Here is a 25,249-nt window from a genome sequence, read left to right as displayed (position 1 = left end):
CTGCGATAAGAGGGGACTTTACCTAGCAGAGACTGGTAGATGACCTGGAGCCAGTGGGTTTGGCGACGAGTATGAAGCGAGGGCCATCCAACGACAGCGTACAGGTCGCAGTGGTGGGTAGTATATGGGGCTTTGGTGACAAAACGGATGGCATTGTGATAGACAGCATCCAATTTATTAAGTAGGGTATTGGAGGCTATTTTTTAAAATACAGCGCCGAAGTCGAGGATCGGTAGGACGGTCAGTTTTACAAGGGTATGTTTGGCAGCATGAGTGAAGGATGCTTTGTTGCGAAATAGGAAGCCAATTCTAGATTTAACTTTGGATTGGAGATGTGAGTCTGGAAGGAGAGTTTGCAGTCTAACCAGACACCTAGGTATTTGTAGTTGTCCACATATTCTAAATCAGAACCGTCCAGAGTAGTAATGTTGGATGGGCGGGCAGGTGCAGGCAACGATCGGTTGAAGAGCATGCATTTAGTTTTACTTGTATTTAAGAGCAATTGGAGGCCACGGAAGGAGAGTTGTATGGCATTGAAGCTCGTCTGGAGGGTTGTTAACACAGTGTCCAAAGAAGGGCCAAAAGTATACAGAATGGTGTCGTCTGCGTAGAGGTGGATCAGAGACTTACCAGCAGCAAGACATCCTTGATGTATACAGAGAAGAGTGTATGTTGCACTGAGCCTTGTTATTGGAAAACCACACCAGTGTCCGACTTTCGGCTGTCGTATATAGCGTTACTTTGGCTAAACTATTATATGGACAGTTTGCTGGTGTGGATTTTGCTTTACCTTGCGTCTAGTACTACACTAACCACTGCAATCGATACGGTCTACTGCACGGATAGTTAGCTAGTGAAGTGCTGAATACGAATTCAAATCGTTAACTTTAACTAGCCAACAACTAGGCTTGCCAGCTAGCTAGAAGTTACACGGTATGACGTTTCCATGACAACGCAGCGCTCTTTACTGGTTAGCCATCCACATCATAGCTTAGTGACTGCAGCCAGATAACCTTGCAGTACTGCCCCATTGCCTTATTCGATGTTGTGCTTTTTTTTTTTTTTGTTAATTTTACCCCTTTTTCTCCCCAATTTCGTAGTGTCCAATTGTTGTAGTAGCTACTATCTTGTCTCATCGCTACAACTCCCGTACGGGCTCGGGAGAGACGAAGGTTGAAAGTCATGCTTCCTCCGATACACAACCTAACCTAGCCGCACTGCTTCTTAACACAGCGCGCATCCAACCCGGAAGCCAGCCGCACCAATGTGGACGAAACACCGCGCACCTGGCAACCTTGGCAGTACAGCGCCCTTAACTACTGCGCCACCCGGGAGGCCTCGATGTTGTGCTTGAGACAATAACTAGGCAGTTAACGTTAGCTAAGGAACTAGTCTATAGTTGATCAATCAAGAGGGCCACTGTCACTGATTAGACAGTCTTCTAGCTAACAGTACTTACATGCAGATTCACTGACATCCATCCCTGTTCCTCCTCGTCTCTCCTTGAAGCCTGAGTTTGGTTTCAATGAACACCATCAGAATGATGCGATCAACTACATGCGCTTTGCATGCTCCAAGAGGGCCATCAGACTCAAGACCATTGACCCCTGCTTTGAGGACCTCAAAGACAACAGGTGTTGTGTCACAAACAATACCCTAAATTGTATCACAGCTAGCCAACAATGTTGGTCGGAGGAATGCATGTCCTGTCTTTTTAGGACTGCTTTTTATGGTATTTGTGTATATGTTATTGGGAAAACAAGTTATTATATTCTAGGCTAGTGGACGAGACCTTCACGGTGGACGAGGTGCTGGACGGGCTGAAGCTAGTGGTGCGAGGAGAGGTGGAGACTGAGCTCGTCAACACGGCCCACACCAACGTGCTGCTGCTCCGGCAGCTCTTCTCTCAGGCCGAGAAGTTCTACCTTCGTCTGCAGACTGACATCTCGGAGCTGGAGAACAGGTGGGCTGTGGAGTGGCTGGGAAGAGGGCTGTGAGGATGGGTGGGATGGCTTGGAGGTGGATTGTGGGGATGAGGGGTGGCTGTGAGGGTAGGCTGAGGCCTACTTTGACATTTCCAACAGATGGAAATACATGATGGCAGTAGGTAGGTAGTACTGAGAATTAGGCAGTGTGGAAAGGTTTATGGTAGTTCAAGGGTTAAGAGGGTGAAACTCAGGTGGGAAGCAACCTTTTAACCCCAACATGCCTCTGTGTGTGTGTGTGTAGCCTGTCAGTAGAGTCACTTATTATGTACACGAGTTTGAGCAGTGAGCACTCCCATACTCAAAGCAGAAGCCGCTTCCTTCAGTGTTTTTCATGTACGCTGTGTATGTAAGGCACTGAGGTCATTGCTGAGCCACTCATTCTTATGTGAATGGTACCCCGCTTTTCCATTTCTGTGGTTTCCTACCGTCACTGATATGTAGCCAGATGCAACCACAGCTTGTGTGACCTGTGTGGGTGGAGTAGTTCACATGATACGATACCGAGGTATGGTTTGATGTCGCTTGCCTTGCCTGGCGTATATTGTCAGGAAGTTTGCTTTTCTCCACATGCAGTGTAGTGAATGTTTTGAAAGTTAACATGTACATTTCTTTATTTTGGCAGCTAATTTTGTCCAAATGAATGCCATGAAGAACATGTAAATGGACTAGGCTGAGTGGAGACGAAGCAAAATGTGTAGAAAAAAACTGCCAATGAAAGGTCTGTTGCATCTAGGGTTACTAAGCATGGCTGCCAAGAATGTCTTCCAGGAGTGCTTAATAACAAGCCTGGACACAGAAGGATGTGGGAATGTTCTCTACTGTTAAAAACAGCTATATCTCATGGGGAGGGGTTGTCACATTTTTACTTTGCCCCTCGAGGGCATACTGACACGGTGCCAAAAAACGTATTAGTGCATTCCCTTTCATCACGCTGAATTTACCACAGGATCATTCATCATGGTGCCTCAGACCAGAGGTGCTAAAGATACAACAGGGAACAATGCAGCGTGGCCAAAGTCAGCCGGGTCAGCAGTGAAACGTTGGCAACTAGCTGGTCGCGCAATTCATCTCAATTGTTCCCTTTCTGAAATCTAAACTCTGATTTTTTTTAGGGCTTTTGGAGTAATTACATAATGGATTGTCAGGTAATGGTTTCCCGCACTCCGCTCCCTCTTTTCCCCACCAGTAAGATCAAATGGGAGGATGAGGCTGAGGACTTTTCCCTCACGCTCACTCCCCCACTCTCTGGGTAGATCTGAACTTGTTACTGGGGCCCAGGAACATGACACTGAAATTTATAGCATGGCTTTGTGATGTGGGGTACAATTCAAGGCCCATGGGCTGTGTTAATGTGTCTTTTAGAGATGGAGTGGAAAGCCATTCCTTTTACAGCCCCAACTTTTTGATATAAAAAGTTGGCAGTCCATCAGCACGGTAGAAAGCTGTGGTTACATAAATTGATAGAGAGATCATTTTTGTACTTTACAGACACGACTTTGCTTTTCCTATAATGTGCCTGTGAATATCAAATCAAATTGTATTAGTTACATGCGCCGAATACAACAGGTGTAGTAGACCTTACAGTGAAATGCTTACTTAACAGCCCCTAATCAAAAATGCAGTTTGAAAAAAAATACTGATAAGAAATCAAAGTAACAAGTAATTAAAGAGCAGCAGTAAAATAACAATAGCGAGACTATATACAGGGGGTACCGGTACAGAGTCAATGTGCCGGGGAATCGGTTAGTTAGTGGAGGTAATATGTACATGTAGGTAGAGTTATTAAAGTGACTATGCGTAGATGATAACAACAGAGAGTAGCAGCGGTGTAAAGGGGGGGGGATGAGTGTGAGGGAGCTTCAACTCCATTTGACCTTTATTATTGACACCAGTCAAACAAAAACAAAACGTTAAAAAAAAACAAGTCCAGGGCTTATGTCGAGTGTTTTTGTAGTACGCCTACATTCATGTGATAAGATAACCAAGCCCTTGAAAGTGTTCCGTAGGCCTCAATCCTGTGTGGCTGTTAGCAGGGCGTCAGAAGCAGGGAATACGCCCCTAGTAGCCACAGATCTACGTGCGTTCTGCAGCTTTTTCAAACCACATATGCAGTAAGCGTGTAGAGAGGTGCTTTGTTCACCACAAACATTTAGTGTTAAACTGTCTTCAGGAGGACAACAAGTGTGTTTTTCTTAAAGCTATGGAACTGTCAGTTGGCTGCTCCCCTATACTTGACGTCAAATGTTTTGCAATATGTTGTATCTCTTTCATAAAGACACATGTAGCTGTTTATAGGCCAACGAGTCAGTACACTGACACTCACTGTATGGTATCAAACAGTCTGACGTTACTCTGCGTTGTTTGTATCCCACATGGGGTTCCGTGTGGCTCAGTTGGTAGAGCATGGCGTTTGCAATGCCGGGGTTCCCCATTGGGGAGCGGTATAGAAAATGCATGTAAGTCGCTTTGGATAAGATCATCTGCTTAATGATGACAAAAGGAAACTATAAATGTGCTAATTGTCTAATTTACATGTTCTCTCCCCTTTTTTTTTGCTTTCATTCTCTACAGAGAGTTGTTAGAACAAGTGGCTGAGTTTGAGAAGACTGAATTTAAAAACCAAAATAAGGTGACTTAACTAAAGCCCAACCACCTAGGGTTTTATGCAACCATTTGCCCTTTAAAGTAAAAAATACATTTATGACATGTTTATTCATACTTGTTAAGCTGAATTATTGCACTTACGATTCAAATGCTTTGTATGTAATGTATTACAATTGGAAACGGCAGACCACACGATGTGACCATAGAAAATCAACTATTTTTAGTCACCAGCCCTCTGATAGGATCATCTCTTCTAGCTCTTCACACCCTCCCCATGCAACACATTTCTAGCACTTCAGGCTTGTCGAGGTGTGGGTTTTCACTTGAGTCTGAACAACAATTCGCCAACAACAACTCATACGTTCCACTTAGTTTATAAGTTCATGTTTTAAGTCAGTGTCATCAGTCATTGACCGCTTAAATCACCCATCGAAAATAATCTTGAATATCTGACGTTTATTCACACTGGTTAAGCTGAGTTATTGCCCTTACTTTACATACGCAGCACTTGAATCGTATCACACCTGGAAACTGCAGACCACACGATGTGACCATAGAAAAATAACAACGTGGTCATCAGCCCTCTGATAGGAGCATCTCTTCTAACATTTCACACCCACCCACCCCATGCAAAACATTTCTATGAAGTCCTCACTTCAGGCTTGTCGAGGTGTGGTTTTCACTTGAGGCCGAACAACAATTCACCAACAACAACTTGTGTGTTTCACTTTGTTTTTAAGTCCATGTTATCAAGGTCGTTGACGGCTGGAATCATGAATTGATGTGGGAGCAGGTGCTCTACTTTACTTCACATTGTATAGTACTACTGATATTGAGTACTGCATTGTTGGGAAAGAGCTTGCAAGAAAGGCATTTCACTCTACTTATGCTTGGGAAAATGTCATTTGAAACTTGAAAACTTGCCTTGCTTTCTTACCCAGACTAACCAGGAAATTAGCACTTCTCAACAAGGTAAAAAACTCGACTCTCCTGTGGTAATATAGAGTTAGCAGAATTAACACCAGGTCATTGTATGAGACTCATGTGTAACTGATACATTACATTGGTTTTTCATCAGGAGATATCCAGGTTACAAGAGGAAAATGATAAACTCAAGGGCAGGCTCCAAACTATGGAAACCCTGGTATTTAAATCCATGATTTGTGTTTCTGATTTAGGACATTCTTACTTAAATGGACTCTACTTCTTGTAACTTTTGACGTCATATTTTGTGCTCATGTTTCCACCTAACCTACACCTGACCTTGCTAATTGAATGATCAATGTTGGAATCACTTTTAGGAAGTAGCTTGCAGTATACCGATTGTGTTTCAGGCCATGGGTGCGTTAGTCTTCTCATCCAAGGCGGAGAGGGCTCTCAAAAACCTACAGAAGGTCCAAGGGGAACAGAAGGTACTCTAGCACTGTAAGGGTTAACAATATAAATATAACAAAATGGGCCAAAAGAACATAAGATGACTGTTGCAGTTGACTTTTCACTGTCATATTTCCTGTTTCCTTCCTGTTTTGATATGTGCATTGTAGTATTTTTTCCCCCCTTTTAAATAAGTTGACCCCATGCTGGCCTTGTGTTTAGGATGTGTTGAACCTTTAGTCGTTCTTTTTTTCTGAACAATTACTATTATTTTGTTTGCTTTCATGGAAATCAACTGGTATGTATCAATCCGACACTATGCTTTGTGTGTTGAATACATGTCCATCTAAGTGTGCATCACAAATGGTTCCCTATTCACATAGGGCTCTGGTCCAAAGTAGTGCACTGTATAGGGTAGAAGGGTCCATTTGGGACGTAGCCTAAAAGTGCACCCACTGAAGTGCTTTGTTTCTTTCCCCAAGATGGCCACCCGTTCTCAGGAGATCACTAGTCTTGAGGACACGGTGGCAGCGCTGCCTCCCAGAGAGACCTGCAGGACAACCTGGTCTCTGCCAAACACAACCTGCTCAGGGTACAAGAACAGCTGGCCCTAGCAGAGAAGGTACGTCCCTCTACCCCATACTGGAACCTGGTGCCTTTCACAGAAATCATGCATTGATGGCAAATAATGCAAGGTTGGGTGAACTTGGGTGAAGTGTCTGAAGTAAGCATTTGGCTCAAGAGTTATGGACTCAATTATATCAGCTATATTTGCCAATAAGAGGTTCATGCAACCCTGTTGTGTGTTTTTGTGTGCGTAGGAGCTGGATAGGAAGTTCCAGCAGACATCATGGAGATTCTCACCAAGAAGAACAAGCATATCAAGGACACCATGAAACGCCTTTCAAAGTGAGTCAGTTGATTATCATAAGAAATTATCATGAATGATAGACAGATTGACTAATTCATCTTCTGCTGAATGATGATTATGTTTGCAGTTCCTGTCTAAAAACCTTTTTCGCTAACATTTCCAATATTTAATTTCCAGATACGAGTCCGATGAATGAGCCCTTTGCCTCACACGACAAGACACAAAATAGGAGGTTAAAGCGCATGACAAGAAGGTGGAAATGGCCCAAATCCAGGGCTGGCCACGGTGGAAAATGTTTTGACCCATTCAGAATTCATTCTACCCCACTGCAGGAGTAGGCGGTTTGGAATTAAAAGTGCACTTGAGAATATCACAGTTCACCTGTAGTTCAGAACCTTCTAGAAGAATTGTATCATCTCGCTGATCCAGCAGATTTTGTAGTCATTAGGTTTAGGAGAGGGAGAGCGGGAGATTTAAGGGTTAGGGCCTAATCGACAGCCTCCTATGGTCAGTCTCACTGGGAGAAGAACCTTGAATGTCTCTGTCCCTTTGCTTCTCTATTCTGTCCCATGGAGTCCTATCTAGTAGCTGAAGTTTTGTATGTAGTAGTAGGTTTTCCTCACTGCACTATGCAAGTACTTTCAAGTCCTTGACTCACTGTCTAAAAAGGAGGCATTCTGAATAAGGGAGATTATGCCTGAAGCTTTGCAGCCACCTATATCTGTCTGATGGTGATGTGTAATTTTTTCCATGACACCGACTCGTGAATTATTGTCTCTTCTCAAGACAGTACATTCTTTTTCATCCATTTCTAAGGCACGATGCAACATCTATCTATATGTATTCAGATGGTGTAATTCAGAGCTCCATGAATAGAGTCACGGCTAATGGTACATATTATGCAGCATAGCATATGCAGCATAGCATAACATTAAAACATATCTTGAGGGAAGTTAGTGAGGGAAATGTTTACATAGTATGATTTGACATGTTTTACTTTTCTTACCATCTATCCTGTTTTAGCATATCAAATAATTATTGGAAAGATCAGAGGTTGGACCTTAGCGAATGCAAAAAAAATATTTATGGAATATAAGCGCTACACTGACTGTACAAAACATTAGGAACACCTTCCTAATATTATGTTGTAACCCCTTTTGCCCTCAGAACAGACTCAGTTTGTCAGGGCATGGACTCTACAAGGTGTCGAAAGCATTCCACAGGGATGCTGGCCCATGTTGAGTCCAATGCGTCCCACAGTTGTGTCAAGTTGGCTGGATGTCCTTTGGGTGGTGGCCCATTCTTGATACACACGAGAGACTGTTGAGCATGAAAAACCCATCAGCATTGCATTTCTTGACACACTCAAACCGGTGCACCTGGCACCTACTACCATACCCTGTTCAAAGTAACTTACATTTTTTGTCTTGCCCATCCCTCTGAGTGGCACACACACACAATCCATGTCTCAATTGTCTCAAAGCTAAAAAATATTTTTTTAACCTGTCTCCTCCCCTTCATCTACTGTACAATAATGAATCATAGCTTTCACCTGGATTCTCCTGGTCATGCTATGCCATGTAAAGAGCAGGTATTCCTAATGTTTTGTACATGTCTGTATCATGAAAGGGTTATGACCATATTTTGACAGGTTATGTCAGCTGTCATGACATATGACATGGCTATGACCGTGTTATAACTTATGACGCTTGGTGTCAAAGTGTTACCGTATATTGTTCCAAATAATGTCTTAAAATGAACATAATCTAAAAGGATACTTTTGAGAAATCAATATTTTTCATGTTAAATAAATGAATGTGAATTTTTTTATTTCAGAATGTAGACCTACTCCATATGTTAAGAGCACATTATAAGGACTATAATGACATCAATATGTTGTCTGTGTCCTGTACGGTTCACAGGTCATAGGGTTTTATAGGAGGCATGTATAGGTCTAAAAAAAGGGCCTAATGTGGCCGCTTTAAACACGATTCTCTCAAAAAATGGTTTGTGATGCAAATGTAAAAAGCATGTCAAACACCCTTCCTCTCAATGGAGTTTCTATGTGAGAATTTGCCAGAACGATCTGGGATACCCCCCCAACAAAAATTTGGGCTAAGCTGGCGTGGAATAGCCCTATAGCATGTACTGTGTCAGAGGTACAACCATCAAAGTAATTGGAATGTTAGAGCAACACATGCAATACAAACGCCTAACCCATCTTCATTCAGTAGCCCTTGGGTGACTAAAGACCTTGACATTCCACACTTTATATATACACACCACTGGGTGGGGCTGGCCTCCTGAGCTTTATATATAAATCCTGGATATTCATCCATAGCTCACTTTTGCAGCTCCAGCGGTACCATCCACCGAGCCAATCATTATCTGAAGACCATGCCAATGGCTCTCTCTATGGGGTTCTCCGCGCTGTCCGGGGAATGAGGTTATCGTGGGGGCTTCAGGCTTCTCTGGAGGCCTGGGTGGGGGAGGGATGGCCCTGGCTCTCCGCTATGGAATGGGGCTGGAGCACAGCTGGGGTTAAATGGAGGCATGGGGATGCAGGACTAGGTATTGAGGGTGGAGGAGGATACGGGGCTGGGATGGGAATGGGGGGTGAAGCAGGCCTAGGTGTTGGGGAAGGAGGAGGCTACAGGGCTGGGATGGGCCTGAGTATGGGTGGTGGTGGTGGCAGTGCTGCCTTCTCTATGGGACGCACCATGGCATTAGGAGGGCTATGAGCGGGTGCATTTCTGGATGCAGCGGGAGCATATCCTGCTGCGGGGCCCTTACTGGCCCCGGTCCTCTCGTGGGCTGCAGAGAAACACACCCTCTCTGGGCTAAACGAGCGCTTCTCAGGCTACATGGCCAAAGTGAGGCAACTGCAGCAGGAGAATGTAGTCCTGGAGGCTCAGGCTGGCAGATATGACCAACGAGTCCACCGGAGCCACCACCACCACAGCTGAGAACGAGACCCAGCTGATAGAGAACCGCGGTGAACTGGAGAGCCTCACCCTGGACACGGGTCAAACTTGAGATGGAGCTGGACTGCATCCGGGGAACCGCCCATGAGATGAAGGCCGAGTACGTCTCACTGCATGCCTTCTCATTGGGAGAAGTGCATGTATGCTCCCAAATGGCACCCTATTCCCTTTATAGTACACTACTGTTGATCAGGGCCTGTCACCTTTTGTCATGCAGGTATGATTTTGAACAAGGCGTGAGGTATCAGCTGGAATCATATTGCCACCATGAGGAGGGTACTGCAGAATTTATGCTTATAAAATATCAGATTTCATTCAATATAATTTCCTGTTCAGTTAGACAACAAATCGCTATGACTATAGCTCTCCATCCTGTAGGACATTGACATGGCCCGCGATCTCCGCATTGAACTAGATGCCAAACACTCTAGCCTTAGAGATGAGCTGGACTTTATCACCAAGACTCAGGATGAGGTAATAGCCTAGAATAAATCACAGAGCACAACACTATGAGTGCGTGTGATGCTTGTGTGTAGATGTGTGCATCTCTATATTCATCGTGAGATGGTGAGCACGGCAAACCTCGGAGAGAACACTGAAGTTCACTCTGAAAAGTAAAGTCATTATATTGTATTCTATTAAACTACATACAACTGTATGAGACTGCAACAGATTGTAGGAGTGTTGTCATGTGAACTGTAATGAGTGGTATTGGCTGACAGATGGAAGGTTTTACAGGAGCTGTTCACTATTCAGTCCAAACTGGGCACCTCTTCCACTGACACATCAGTATCTATGATTGAGGTGGACCCGGTCAAGTCCTTTGACATCGCTACGAGTGGAGTATGAGAAATCAGTAGAGCAGCACAAAGAGAAGGAAGATGCCTACTAAATGTAAATGACATTTTATTCTTGTAATACCATTTAGATTTTCTAAACAATATGAATTATATTTGCTACTTATTTTAAAGCCACTCTAATTGTTTCCTGTGAATGTACAATATACTCTCTGCCCAATAGGGGTCAGTAGAAATGGCTGGATGTCTCATGGTGAATGAGATAGGCCTACTTAGAAAATATTTGGACATGAGGATGCTATGTTTTTGGGGAGCGACACAAAGTATAAATCCCTTCATCTATGTAATGAAATAACTAGCGCATGGTTTACAAAGTCTGAAAAGTAGATCACTCCGAACAACTAGTTACTGAACAACTAGTTATACTGTCTTTTCACTCAGAAAAGGCCTAGAAGCTACTCAAAGGGCATTACATTTTGGCCTGCAGGAACAAGGGGGAGGAACACTTTGGCTTGATCTGTTGATCTTCTTAGAGCTGAAACTGTCACAGACACCACAAGCTTGTGTCCCCAATATAACACTAAAACCTATAGGTAATAGGGTGCCCTTTGGGACGGAAAATGGTGTGATGGTGTGGTGACCTGCCAACCGTTACTCTCCTCCTGTTTTGAATGAAACTCACCAAGCTGCAGAGCAGTTTGCCGTGGGTTAACCCCAAGTTAGTGGTGTCTTTGGTGCAGACAAAAGATTCAGGGAACCCAACTTCCTAAAGCAGGGGAAGAAACAAACAACTGCCAGACATTTTGTTGTTGTTGATTGATGTTTTATTAAAAGAACTGACATGCAGACAGATATAGATGTACATACATGCATACTTACAAGACACCCACTCTGCCGCTCTCACGCAAACATCTACATGCATCTTTCACTCTGAAAGTGACTCACATCAAGAATCCTGCAGCTCATGTAAAGAATACACTGAATGATGTTATCAAAGTGTGTATGAGACAGTAGCTAATGGCCCCGTGCTGCTCTCTCTGCCTGCAGTTGGATGAGGTCCAGGCTGCCAATGCCACCAGCTCTGAGGCCCTCACCACCTCCAAGGCAGAGATCTCTGCCTCCAGGAAAGAACTGCAGGCCCTCAGTCTGGAGCTGCAGAGTCTGGTTAATATGGTGAGTCGGGTCTAACACACTGTGTGTGTTTGTGATTACACCATTTCAAATCTATTGTACCAATACCATCTCGTATGTGAATAGAACTTTTCACTGGCCTTAGAGAGATATCTATAGTCATAGTGAAACGAAACCATGTATGTACAGTACCAGTCAAAAGTTTGGACACATCTACTCATTAAAGGGTATTTCTTTATTTTTTTTACTACTATCTACATTGTGGAATAATAGCGAAGACAAAACTAGACTATGAAATAACACATGGAATCCTGTAGTAACCAAGAGAGAGTTAAACAAATCAAAATATTTGCTTAGATTTTAGATTCTTTAAAGTAGCCACCCTTTGCCTTGATGACAGCTTTGTACACTCTTGGAATTCTCTCAACCAGCTTCACCTGAAAGGCTTTTCCAACGGTCATGAATCCAACTCATCCCAAACCATCTCAACTGGGTTGAGGTCGGGTGACTGTGGAGGCCAGGTCATCTGATGCTGCGCTCCATCACGCTTCTTCTTGGTCAAATAGCACTTACACAGCCTGGAAGTGTGTTGAGTCATTGTCCTGTTGAAAAACAAATTATAGTCCCACTAAGCGCAACCCAGATGGTATGGCATATCGCTGCAGAATGCTGTGGTAGCCATGCTGGTTAAGTGTGCCTTGAATTCTAAATAAATCACTGCCAATGTCACCAGCAAAGCACCATCACACCTCCTCCTCCATGCTTCATGGTGGGAACCACACATGCGGAGATCATCCGTTCACATACTCTGCGTTTCACAACGACATGACGGTTGGAACCAAAAATCTCAAATTTGGACTCATCAGACCAAAGGACAAATTTCCACCGGTCTAATGTCCATTGCTCATGTTCCTTGGCCCAAGCAAGTCTCTTCTTATTATTGGTGTCCTTTAGTAGGGGTTTCAGCAGCATTTTGACCATGAATGCCTGATTCACGCAGTCTCTGAACAGTTGATGTTGAGATATGTCTGTTGCTTGAACTCTGTGAAGCATTTATTTGGGCTGCAATTTCTGAGGCTGGTAACTCTAATGAACTTCTGCAGCAGAGGTAACTCTGGGTCTTCCTTTCCTGTGGCGGTCCTCATGAGAGCCAGTTTCACCATAGCGCTTGATGGTTTTTGCAACTGCACTTGAATAAACTTTAAAAGTTCTTGAAATTTTCCAGATTGACTGACTTTCATGTCTTAAAGTGATGATGAACTGTCATTTCTCTTTGCTTATTTGAGTGGTTCTTGCCATAATATGGATTTGGTCTTTTAACACCCCTACCTTGTCACAACACAACTGATTGGTTCAAACGCATTAAGAAGGAAAGGAAATACTTATTAATTGAAATGCATTCCAGGTGACTACCTCATGAAGCTGGTTGAGAGAATGCAATGAGTGTGCAAAGCTGACATCAAGGCAAAGGATGGCTACTTTGTATAATCTTAAATATAAAATATATTTTGATTTGTTTAACACTTTTTTGGTTACTACAGTGCCTTGCGAAAGTATTCGGCCCCCTTGAACTTTGCGATCTTTTGCCACATTTCAGGCTTCAAACATAAAGATATAAAACTGTATTTTTTTGTGAAGAATCAACAACAAGTGGGACACAATCATGAAGTGGAACGACATTTATTGGATATTTCTTTTTTTTTTTTTTACAAATCAAAAACTGAAAAATTGGGCGTGCAAAATTATTCAGCCCCTTTACTTTCAGTGCAGCAAACTCTCTCCAGAAGTTCAGTGAGGATCTCTGAATGATCCAATGTTGACCTAAATGACTAATGATGATAAATACAATCCACCTGTGTGTAATCAAGTCTCCGTATAAATGCACGTGCACTGTGATAGTCTCAGAGGTCCGTTAAAAGCGCAGAGAGCATCATGAAGAACAAGGAACACACCAGGCAGGTCCGAGATACTGTTGTGAAGAAGTTTAAAGCCGGATTTGGATACAAAAATATTTCCCAAGCTTTAAACATCCCAAGGAGCACTGTGCAAGCGATAATATTGAAATGGAAGGAGTATCAGACCACTGCAAATCTACCAAGACCTGGCCGTCCCTCTAAACTTTCAGCTCATACAAGGAGAAGACTGATCAGAGATGCAGCCAAGAGGCCCATGATCACTCTGGATGAACTGCAGAGATCTACAGCTGAGGTGGGAGACTCTGTCCATAGGACAGTATATTGCACAAATCTGGCCTTTATGGAAGAGTGGCAAGAAGAAAGCCATTTCTTAAAGATATCCATAAAAAGTGTTGTTTAAAGTTTGCCACAAGCCACCTGGGAGACACACCAAACATGTGGAAGAAGGTGCTCTGGTCAGATGAAACCAAAATTGAACTTTTTGGCAACAATGCAAAACGTTATGTTTGGCGTAAAAGCAACACAGCTCATCACCCTGAACACACCATCCCCACTGTCAAACATGGTGCTGGCAGCATCATGGTTTGGGCCTGCTTTTCTTCAGCAGGGACAGGGAAGATGGATGGAGCCAAATACAGGACCATTCTGGAAGAAAACCTGATGGAGTCTGCAAAAGACCTGAGACTGGGACGGAGATTTGTCTTCCAACAAGACAATGATCCAAAACAAAAAGCTAAATCTACAATGGAATGGTTCAAAAATAAACATATCCAGGTGTTAGAATGGCCAAGTCAAAGTCCAGACCTGAATCCAATCGAGAATCTGTGGAAAGAACTGAAAACTGCTGTTCACAAATGCTCTCCATCCAACCTCACTGAGCTCGAGCTGTTTTGCAAGGAGGAATGGGAAAAAATGTCAGTCTCTCGATGTGCAAAACTGATAGAGACATACCCCAAGCGACTTACAGCTGTAATCGCAGCAAAAGGTGGCGCTACAAAGTATTAACTTAAGGGGGCTGAATAATTTTGCACGCCCAATTTTTCAGTTTTTGATTTGTTAAAAAAGTTTGAAATATCCAATAAATGTCGTTCCACTTCATGATTGTGTCCCACTTGTTGTTGATTCTTCACAAAAAAATACAGTTTTATATCTTTATGTTTGAAGCCTGAAATGTGGCAAAAGGTCGCAAAGTTCAAGGGGGCCGAATACTTTCGCAAGGCACTGTACATGATTCCATATGTGTCATTTCATAGTTTTGATGTGTTCATTATTATTCTACAATGTAGAAAATACACCTGTAATGAGTAGGTGTGTGCAAACTTTTGACTGGTTCTGTAAGTCAGTGATGCTGTGACAGTGCCGTGATGCAGCTGATGAGTATCAGAGTTTGATATAAATCAGTGCTAACAGTCACACAGGAAGTGGTTGCTATGGTGTCTCGCATTGCCAAACTCCCCTACTGCTGAGCTTAGGCACAAACAGCAATACTGCTTCCCAGAAGACATCACAGTGGTGTATCCATTCACTGCAGTTGTGCCTTCCAGTAGAAAGACAGGTGACTAAATGGGGTTTGCCAAGGCACCAACAGGATTGTTTTCTTTTTACCTCAAAATCAGTCTGCTGTTTTGTGTTTTTCTTTAGAAATTTTAAGTGAGGTCCTGCTTATGGGAAATGGGTTACATTGACTGGCACTTTTATTTTGAAAGATACACTTTTAATAACAGGGTGACTGACGGTGGTTATGTTGTCCCAGTTAAACAATGCCACATATGTTCTAACATGAGCTAGCTAGTTAGTTAGTTAACAGATCCTCCTCCTCCCTTCTCTCCGAAGAACATGTCCCTGGAGCTTAGCTTTGCCCAGTCCAGTGGGGGCGTGGCGGAGTACCAGAACCAGATCAGGGGCCTGGAGGAGGCCATCGACGTAGCTAAGGTGGACCTGCACAAGCAAATCCTCAGCTACCAGGAGCTCCTGGACGTCCAGCTGGTCCTGGACGCTGAGATCACCAACTACCGGACACTTCTGAACTGGGATGACCTTAGGTTAGAGTGCTGATCTATGATCAGTTTTGCCTTATGATTGCGGGCTCGGAGCTCTCATTCAATTCAATCGAATGAATACTTTATTTCCAATCGACACTGGTTAATAAGGACATGGATAGGACCTCATATTATCCACATCATCCAGCAGTGTCAGTGAGGCAATAACCAGTTGGCTGTCCTTCTAGCTTCCCCGTCCAGTCCTATGGCTCCTCCCCTCTCTACATGTCCATCTCACCCGGCCCCTCCTCCCACATCAGGAGCCCCTCCTCCAAATCTGGAGTTCTGGCAGAGCTCACTAGTGATGAAGAAAGAGTTTAGTTAAAGATCAAATAGCCAGTTCTGAGCAAATCGGTAAATGTCTTGCATCATTCAATATCATTGAAAAATTAAATAGTTACCTGTTTTGGACCTCTCTTTCAGGGTATTTGCAGAGAGTATGTCTTTCACAAAGACTTCCTACACTTACACTGGTGAGAAAACAGTATGAAGACCACCAGGCGTCTATAGTCTCTTTCAGGGAAGGACTGGGACCAAAAATAATTTCGCCCCCTTGAGAGCTCTACAATTGGCCCATTTTTCCCCCTAAAGGCCCACATTACTGGCCAAATAATGATCATTCTGTAAAATAAAATAAAAAATGTATGCAGGCCCACTGGCTTAAAGATGGACCAGCCCATCTGGCATTTGCCCAAACTGCCATAATGCAGTCTGAGGATATGAGTAACTTAATGACTAGGTAAATCATAGATGTCACATATCCACACCATTGAAACCAGACAATAACTATTTAACCTTTCTTCTCTATGCATCACTGTGTTGTGTCATTCGTCTTAGGAAGAGTGCCACTCTTTCTTGATCAATTCTATCTTAGATTAAAAAAAGCTAAACGTCATTAAAGACTGTTTGTACTGATTCATGTTCTCTAATTCTTGTTACAGTGACAGATGAGGTCCTTGAGAGTAAGACCAAAGAAGAAGTGGTCACGGGAAAGTTTCTATATCCTTATCATTTGACCAGACAGAGCCAATGTGTTAGCAGACCAATGATACTGGACCATGTGGTTTAGGAGGGTCATTCCAAGTGCCGTGAATCAGTCTCAAGCACTCAGATTATCTGTTGGAGTTGCCCTTATCCGCAGGGGACTTCACAGAGCATTCGTGCTCTCAGTATCACCATCAACCACATAATGTTATGTACATAGCATAGGCCTATTACTTAATAAATCAGTCCTTCTAAGTCTTAGACAGAATTTCAGAGATGTTGTTGGAACTAACACTGCCTTCTCTCTACTCTGAGACCACTACTAATGCATCTGATGCAGAGCCTGAGCCCTCGGTCAGACCTCACTATCACAGCGTGGTGACCCTATATGACCTTACATGACCTTTGCCCAATAAACTTTGCTTCATCCTATCGGATTTCATTGTGGTTATTATTGTATTGTAGTGAATCATAAGATGTTGGTAAGAATGTCCATAGTGCAGACAACGTTTAGTTATGGATTTTCCTGTGTATTCTGTGGGATTTGAGTAATTTATGCAAGAAGCGCAAAATCATTTGGGGACTGGCCATATTTCAGGATCAGTGTGTGTTTGAGCATTGCGTGTGTGCGACAGAGAGGTCTGTCTTTGTCCTGCACAGGTGTCAAAGCACCTACCATGCACATCAGAGCTACAGTAATGCTGCTTTGCCATGTGTGTCAATTGGTACTGATGTCACCACCAACACCTCTCCGTCTGTCACTTTCTTCAAGAGTGTGTTCTCATAGGCACCCTAATGTACCCTTAACCCGGCTAACAGGCCATGGTTGTTTCACTTCACCTCTTTGTGGTCCAAACCGAGAAACGCAACCTGAAAATGACAGAAGAAGAGACTGGTATCTACTCTCAACCTCTCTCATCTCTGGGTCCTCAGTCTTGGACGGAAACTGCTAAATCAGCTTGGGTAGCGAAACCTCTGAGGATGGCACAATGGCTTGCTCTGATCTCTGTTGTACTCAGTGCCTAAAGATGGTTCGAAACTCAGAAAGTTAGAGAAGACTCTTCCTTACGCCTGCTCACAGGAAACACACAACCATGCAGGCTTCCCTCTCCCTTTATGTCTCTATCATAACATAGTCACTTTGGAAACTCATAAAGTTGATATCAAGACAATATCAACAAAAAAATCTACATATATATTAAAGACAATATCAAGTTTTGTCAAACTTGCTGGAACCTGGAACTCAGGCCGATAAAAACACAATTATACATTAAAATGAATTCAATCAAAACTATCAATACCGATTGTTCATTTTCATTTATCCCGTGTTGTAAACAAGTCCAGGAATGCAAGGTACTTTTGATTTCGTGATTCTTGGGGATAATAAATGTGGTTTACTTTGCTTACATTTCTTTAACTTCCCCTTGCCCTGCACAATGTCTGCTCATAGTAGTTGCACTTCCCTTTCTACAGTGTCTGCTTCTTCCCCACAATAGTAAAACACGAGTGTTTCTCAGATGTAGTTTCATATAGGGAACACCTGACCAGATCATTGTGAGTCCTGTGACATACAGGTCCTTTGTCTTGTCTTAGAAAACCCTCTACACCGTGCAAATGTGTGTTCACTGTGATAATGCTGTCACAACAGCCCACCATGAACCTCCCCTCCCCATACTGGTGTTATCTTACACCTACTACCAAGGTTCTCCATTTCACTTCTCCCAGGCACTAAGTGCTTAACTTAGAATACGGTGTTGTGTAAAATGTGGCGTGACATGAAGGTCGATGACGTGTTTTTGAAGGGATGAATGGGAGAATTGTAACAGCAGAAAGAGACAATAGACGTGAGACCCAATGTGTAGAGCAGATATGACTAATAACACCTGCATGCAATGCTATTCGTTTCTGTCTAAGTTGGTGTCTCGTAGAACAAATGCAAATAATCACTAGCATGGCGACAGACGAGTGCCAGGGAGGTTCCCTAAAATGAAACGCAGTATCTCAATTTAATACTTACAGTGTAGCCAGTGGAGGCTGCCGAGGGGAGCACAGCTCATGGTAATGGCTGGAATGGAGTCAATGGAATGGTATCAACCACATCTTTGAATCCATTCCACTGACTCCATTCCAGCCATTATTCTGAGCCGTCCTCCCCTCAGCAGCCTCCACAGCAGCCTCCATTGTAGTTAAGGCAAAACCATAAAAGCTGGTGACGATGAGACATGTAGCAATATTCGTCAAGGGCTTGAGGAAAGCATTGTTATCTAGTTGGCTCGTAGCACTCATCACAGACGGGGTACGTTCTTGTAACATTGTCTTTGTTATCAACTTTTTAGTGAGTTTAATGTGGGATGTTCTTTCATAGTGCTGGAAAGTACTATGTAAACATTCGACGGTGATAAATTACGACATGAAGTTCTAAAGTGTATGTATGCAGTAAACAAAACAATTATCACATTAGGTTATTTGGGGACTAAACTATACATTTTTTTTTTTTCCTTCTTCTGATAGGCAAAATGGAGTCACCATCATTCACAATATTTCCAACGTCTGAAACAGTAAGTATTATCTCAAATCTAATTGCTTGTATTTACAACTATAAAGCCATGCTACAAAATGAGTTAGAGAGCAACATCAAATCAGCAGAGAATGGATTCAATCCAAATGTGTCAATTGTAGCCAAGAGTATCTAGTGCAGAGATCTCCAACAGCCCGCCCACGAGTAGCTCGCCAAACAATTCTGAAGGTACCTGCAATTTGTAAGTGTTCCACCTCAAACGGTCATTAACAAATCTCACACGTATCAGACACCACAAGCTCCCAGTTACGCTACTATCTAATCAACACAACCTTGACATTATCCCACCCCCTGGGTAGCCACTATTGGCTTAAAAAGCCAAACCTAACACAATATCTGCCAATTCCTTTCCAGGAATATTGCTCGTCTATGTGGTGCACACGTTTGTCTACCACTCTGCGTGTAACCATGTGATTAACGTCTTGTGGGTTGACCGAAATTGTTTCACCAAAACCGTCACAGTTAAAATGTTAACTGCAAAGTAGGCTTAGCTGGCAGAAGTGTATCAGGAGTAAGTATATCATGTTTATCTATTATTTGCAAACTTTGAAATGAAATGAGCAGCAGCAGTACAGAACCATCACTAGACCGGCACATTCTTCACTGGCTAGATGCACAATTAAAGGAGAATTCAACAACAACAAAAAATCTAAATCTGTTAGTTTTCTTCCAGATCTTAAAAAAAGAAAAGTATTCTGCTGTGATTTAAACATTGACATGGACTCAGAACATCCAATCGTGTTGTTTCTATATGAACAATTGTAATTGAGAGTGAAAAACTAATCTAAACCCGAAAATAACTTCATATATAAAACAGAATTTGAGAGAAAAAAAAAACCTCAGCTTTTATAGGGTCCCCTAGAGTTGTTTATTAGCTATTACTTTACCAGGTATATTGGCAGAAAACAGTGCACTGCTTTCTCTTCTCCCCTAAAACTCTTCCCCACATCCTACTGTAGAAGAGATTTGAAAGCTAGAAAAAAAATAGTTGCACGTGACCAGTTTCATTATTTTTTTCTTTAAGTAGCTCTCATGTCAGAAAAGGCCGGAGACCCCTGATCTAAGTGTTTGTCTTTTGAACTTCCGTACAAAGACCACATAAAAGTTTCACATCAACATTAATGTGGTCGGAGAGGAAAAACATTTATTTTCAACTCACCACTTTTAGTAGCCAAAGTAGCCAAGATTCAGATCAGGATTTGGATCAGACTGGAAGGGTTGTTTATGATGTTTGTAGCAATGTTTTTGTAGTCTGTGTTCGTGCAAGTGTACAAGAACTCTTGTAGCAAACATTTCTAACACACACGCAAACATCAGCATCAAATATCGACTGTGCGCACAAAAGTGCTGTCACCTTCCCCCCTCCCATATTTATCTCTGTCCTAGATCTGTGTCGGAGGCGACAACAAGCGCAGTGTCGTTGACGTGCATCGTGAACCTGAGCCCCTCTCTGTAGCCCCCCTGGAGCGTTAAGCCACCCCATCTCACACAGAAGGAAGTGGTGCAGCGGTGTGGTTTCTCCTGTTGAGAGACAGTGAGACACAACACCTGCTTCTGAGAGCAACCACAGCAGCATTGGCTTTAGGCAGAACGTCACTACCACCAGGTCTTGATGTCACCGTGCTGTGCTCTGCTAAACGCATGTTATGAAACACTGTAGTGTAGGCAGACGGTTTAAGGGAACAGGCAGCTAGCTAGTCAACCATTGCAGACAGGAAGTCATGAAACAAAAATGCTCAAACTACATTTAAATCGGTTGGTCTTAAACCGTTATGAAAGACACTGTGACAAAATAAATGATTAAGGACACCTGTTGCACAAATTCGAAGTAAAAGTCTCAGAATGCTTGTTTGTATTACAGGGATCTGGAGATTACACAGAGGACTATGAGGGAGGCTATACTGAGACCCCAGGGGGAATGTGTGATAAGTCCTGGGTGAGGGAGTTCCGGGGTCTCTATGAACCCCCTCTGTTCTGGCTCATCTTCTCCCTGGGCGCCGTGGGCAACCTGATGGTGGTCTTCATCTTTACCACGGTACGCCACCGCCTCAAGACTATGACAGACGTGTACCTACTCAACCTGGCTGTGGCTGATCTCCTCTTCCTGGGTACACTGCCCTTCTGGGCTGCTGATGCCACCAGGGGCTGGGTGTTCGGCCTGGGCCTCTGTAAGATCCTCTCGGCCGTCTACAAAATCAACTTCTTCAGCAGCATGCTGTTGCTCACCTGTATCAGTGCGGACCGCTATGTGGCAATCGTCCAGGTCACCAAGGCTCACAACCTGAAGAACAAGAGGCTGTTTGTCAGCAAGTTGGTCTGTCTGGCTGTCTGGATCATCTCAGGCCTCCTGGCTCTGCCAGAGTTCATTTTCGCCCAGGTGAAGCCTGACCACAGGGGCAATTCCTTCTGTGTCCTGGTCTACCCCAACAACCTCTTCAACCGCACCAAGATCCTGGTGCTGGCTCTGCAGGTCTGTGTGGGCTTCTGCCTGCCTCTGCTGGTCATGGTTCTATGCTACTCGGTCATCATTCGCACCCTGCTGCAGGCCAAGAGCTTTGAGAAGCACAAGGCACTGAGAGTCATCTTCGCCGTGGTGGCTGTGTTTGTCCTCTCCCAGCTACCGTACAACGGGCTACTCGTGGTTGATGCCACGCAGGCCGCCAACACCACCATCAAGGACTGTGCCATATCGGGCCATTTCGATGTCGCCGGGCAGATTGCGAAGAGCCTTGCATACACCCATGCTTGCATTAACCCCTTCCTGTATGTGTTCATTGGCGTTCGCTTCCGGAAGGATCTGCTGAGGCTGCTGAGGCAGTACACCTGTGGCCTGAACCAGAGAGGCCTCAATAAGATGCAGGCCATCCCCAAACGCCCCTCCGTCATGTCCGACACCGAGACCACCCCTGCCCTCTCCTTGTAACCCCGCCTCCCTGAGACCACTCCCCCTTCTCATCTTGGCGTTACCATACCTACCCACACATTAAACATCACCTCAGACCATACTGTTGGGTTGAATCCTAGCTAAAGATCTGTGTGCGTAATTCAAATTTCTCATTGACATCCATACATTTAAACGTGTAAAGGTGAATTCCAGGGGTCTCAAAGTTAGGCTTCAGCCCCCTGGGATTGCCTCCGACCTTATCATTACTTCCATATGATATCATAGGCTGCTAAGGACCGCACATTTCCAGGGCGACAAACCCAGCTGCATCCTGATTACATTGGTATTTTGCCAGTATAGAAATGCATTGTTGTTTACATATACCCTGTGCAGACAGTCAACATACAATACATCCAAAGCATACAGTTCTCTAGGTCCTTGTATAAAAGTGTACATTACTGTATATAAATTGTGTCAATGAGTATTGTTACCTTGACTGTGTTACTGTTTTCTGTATTTGTAGAGTAGGTGCTGCTGCAAAATTATTGGCATTATAATTGTGAAAGGTATCCATTAAAACTGAAATAAAATGATTGTCCTCTGTTGTTTGTCAAAGTGAGAACAGTCAAATCATTATCTTGAAAACCAACACCAGTTAGAATACCTCACTTAGTCCTTTCTTCAAAATGTGTCACAATAATGAGACTCACACACTCTCTTTTATGAAGGTCATACGATTGAAATAGGCAGCGCAAAGGCCAAATGAATAAATGCTACCGTTTGAGACGCGAGCAACGTTCACTTCTTATTTTTCACTTGGTGTGAGAATACGGCGCACTGTTTTCAATGGTGTAACGTACGTTCTGTGGTGGGGAAACAGACTAAGTGCGGCTTGTTGCGTCCACAACGCTTTCACTATGACTACAGCCTATGACTTGCTCTTAGTTGGCTGAGCAAGCACAATTGACAATCTGTTTCCCCATTGAAAAGCAGTTGTGCCCCATGTTGGTATGGGTATGACTAGGCATTTTCAAAGTTAGTGGTGAAGTTTGCCCACCTCATTCATACTGGTATGAGAAATGTTTACTCATTCACCTCTGAAAACCGTTGAGTCAGCACCATTGGTTCAGACAGGGTGAAAGTAGCCTCGGCTCCAGGCTTCGCTCACATTGTGAGGTGAAAGTCTGTGGCAGAGGGTGAAAATGGCATGCCGTGAAGTATACTGAAAAACCCCTCTCCGCTGCTTGTTGTTGACCTGAATTTAGCCTCAAAGCAGAGGAAGCTAAGTTTGAAATCTAATTGCAATTTTACGCATTCCACTTGCTTTGGTTTTAGTCACCATTTGTAGCATCAAAACGCCTGTCTTTGAAGATTACCAGCATACTGTAGATGACATAAATACATACACGTGGTGTGTCTCTCCACTCATTATTGAGCCGATATTCTCAAACCCAACAGGTTGAAAAGATGCATGAGATCGTCACAACGCGAACCAGCCATAGGCAGTATAGACACAGACACCCCGTCTGATCCGATACAGGCAGACACTTTCGGGAGTGTTTTTCTACAGTTGGCCATGCTACTGAAAACATGGGAACATCAAAGGTCAGTAATGGGGGGCAGTTGCTGGCAAAGCCCTCTTATCTCTTCACTCCCCAGTGCAATTGGAGACGGTGAGATGGTGAAGCATTGTGAGCTTTACTGTAGGCTGTCTGGCCGTTGCAATAATCTGTTTCATAACTCCCCCTCCGATGCACTCAAACCACCGCTATCAAAGCATAAGTCTGAAATCAGACTGAATAGCAAATAGACTGAGATTGACTGAAGCTGGGGTTGACAGAGGCATGCCATGGCGTTCCATTTACCAGACCAAGATAAAACATGCATTTACATTTTAAAATGACAACTGAGCGTGGCAGGCAGTGCGTGTGTTTTTCATGTAACGATGAGAGTTAAGTTGCGCTGCAAAGGTGGATTCTCGACTAGATATAGACGTTTTTCACGAGAGCTAGGAAGGTCAAAACATTTGTGATGAGAAACTTTTCATCGTTTACTCACTTGACAAGCTGCTCTGCTTGAAGCTCACTATGCCTCAGACTGAGGGTAGAAAAAAAGCATGGTACGTTTTTGAGGTTAGTGAGGTCGGCCATGCACCCCTGTACCTGTTCAATTCAGGTGAGACCACAGACGCACACTTTCATGTCTCTTTTGTTTTGTCTGCTCATTGCACGACAGGAAGCCATCAGTCATGTCAACTGGCTTCCTGTATCCTTGTATAGTACTACTGCAATACCAGACACTAGATCCCTGTACAAAAGCTACACTACAGACAGCTAGGCCTCCATAGGGAGACCAGCCAAATAACTCACCTCCACCAGTAACAGTTTTCTCTCAGCTTCTCCTCCACCTACTCCAAAGTGCCTTACTTCACTTTATTTAACTGCCATCCATGTGGATGTGGCCTTGAAATGGTAATGAGTTGCCTTAAGTTGTTACTTTGTAAAAAGGTCATGTATAACATTTCCCACACTCTCCTGACTGACTTTCCACCAGTCACCACCAGCCAGTCCACCTTTCTGACCAGTCACCCCACTTCCAATTTCTTGCAGGGGCGGGCCTTCCTTCACTGAAACACCTACTTCCAATCTAATTGACTGACCTACAAATAATATTGAGTAGTTATTTATGATGCAAGGATTTGTAGATCAGTCAATCTTGCACTGTGTACCCAGTGAACACAGACAGACACTGATGTCTTTTTTTTGGTTCAGTCCGGACCGGCCTTGATTTCAACTTCCACGGATGTTGATTTTTGGTCCTAGATGTCTTTGTTTGGTTCAGATTTGGTCTGATTTGGTTTGTTTGGTTCCGATTTGGTTACCTTGAAGTGGCCCAAACAGATTTGGTCAGGACCGGCCTTTATTTGGTCCAAACATTGGCGCCTATGATTGATTCTGAACCAATCATAGACATCTATGCCCAATCATAGAAGTTTCACACGCGTGGACAGCACAGTAGCGCACAGCAGAGTACAATAAAGTACATTATAGTACAGTATATTACAATAAAGTAGAGCACAGAAGAGTACAGTACAGTAAA

General features: G+C 43.6%; 1 protein-coding gene and 2 pseudogenes across 1 annotated transcript; all 3 read left to right on the top strand.

The window, feature by feature from the left end:
* The window catches only part of LOC110489892, a 9,582-nt pseudogene extending 1,367 nt beyond the window's left edge, over positions 1 to 8,215 (top strand).
* Positions 8,216 to 9,473: 1,258 nt separating this feature from the next.
* On the top strand, positions 9,474 to 17,111 carry LOC110489890 (annotated as a pseudogene).
* A 1,738-nt stretch (positions 17,112 to 18,849) lies between these two features.
* Positions 18,850 to 22,779, top strand: LOC110489889 (C-C chemokine receptor type 9). Its single transcript, XM_021562851.2, has 3 exons — positions 18,850 to 18,984; positions 19,200 to 19,246; positions 21,128 to 22,779. Exons 2-3 carry the CDS (start codon positions 19,205 to 19,207, stop codon positions 22,187 to 22,189), a joined length of 1,104 nt encoding a protein of 367 aa, XP_021418526.2. The 5' UTR covers positions 18,850 to 18,984; positions 19,200 to 19,204; the 3' UTR covers positions 22,190 to 22,779.
* Positions 22,780 to 25,249: the final 2,470 nt, after the last annotated feature.

This window comes from Oncorhynchus mykiss, chromosome 15 (assembly GCF_013265735.2).
Source record: "Oncorhynchus mykiss isolate Arlee chromosome 15, USDA_OmykA_1.1, whole genome shotgun sequence".
Classification (NCBI taxonomy): domain Eukaryota; kingdom Metazoa; phylum Chordata; class Actinopteri; order Salmoniformes; family Salmonidae; genus Oncorhynchus; species Oncorhynchus mykiss.
Note: the sequence above shows the minus strand (reverse complement) of the source record. Positions and strands in the feature narration are given on the sequence as shown.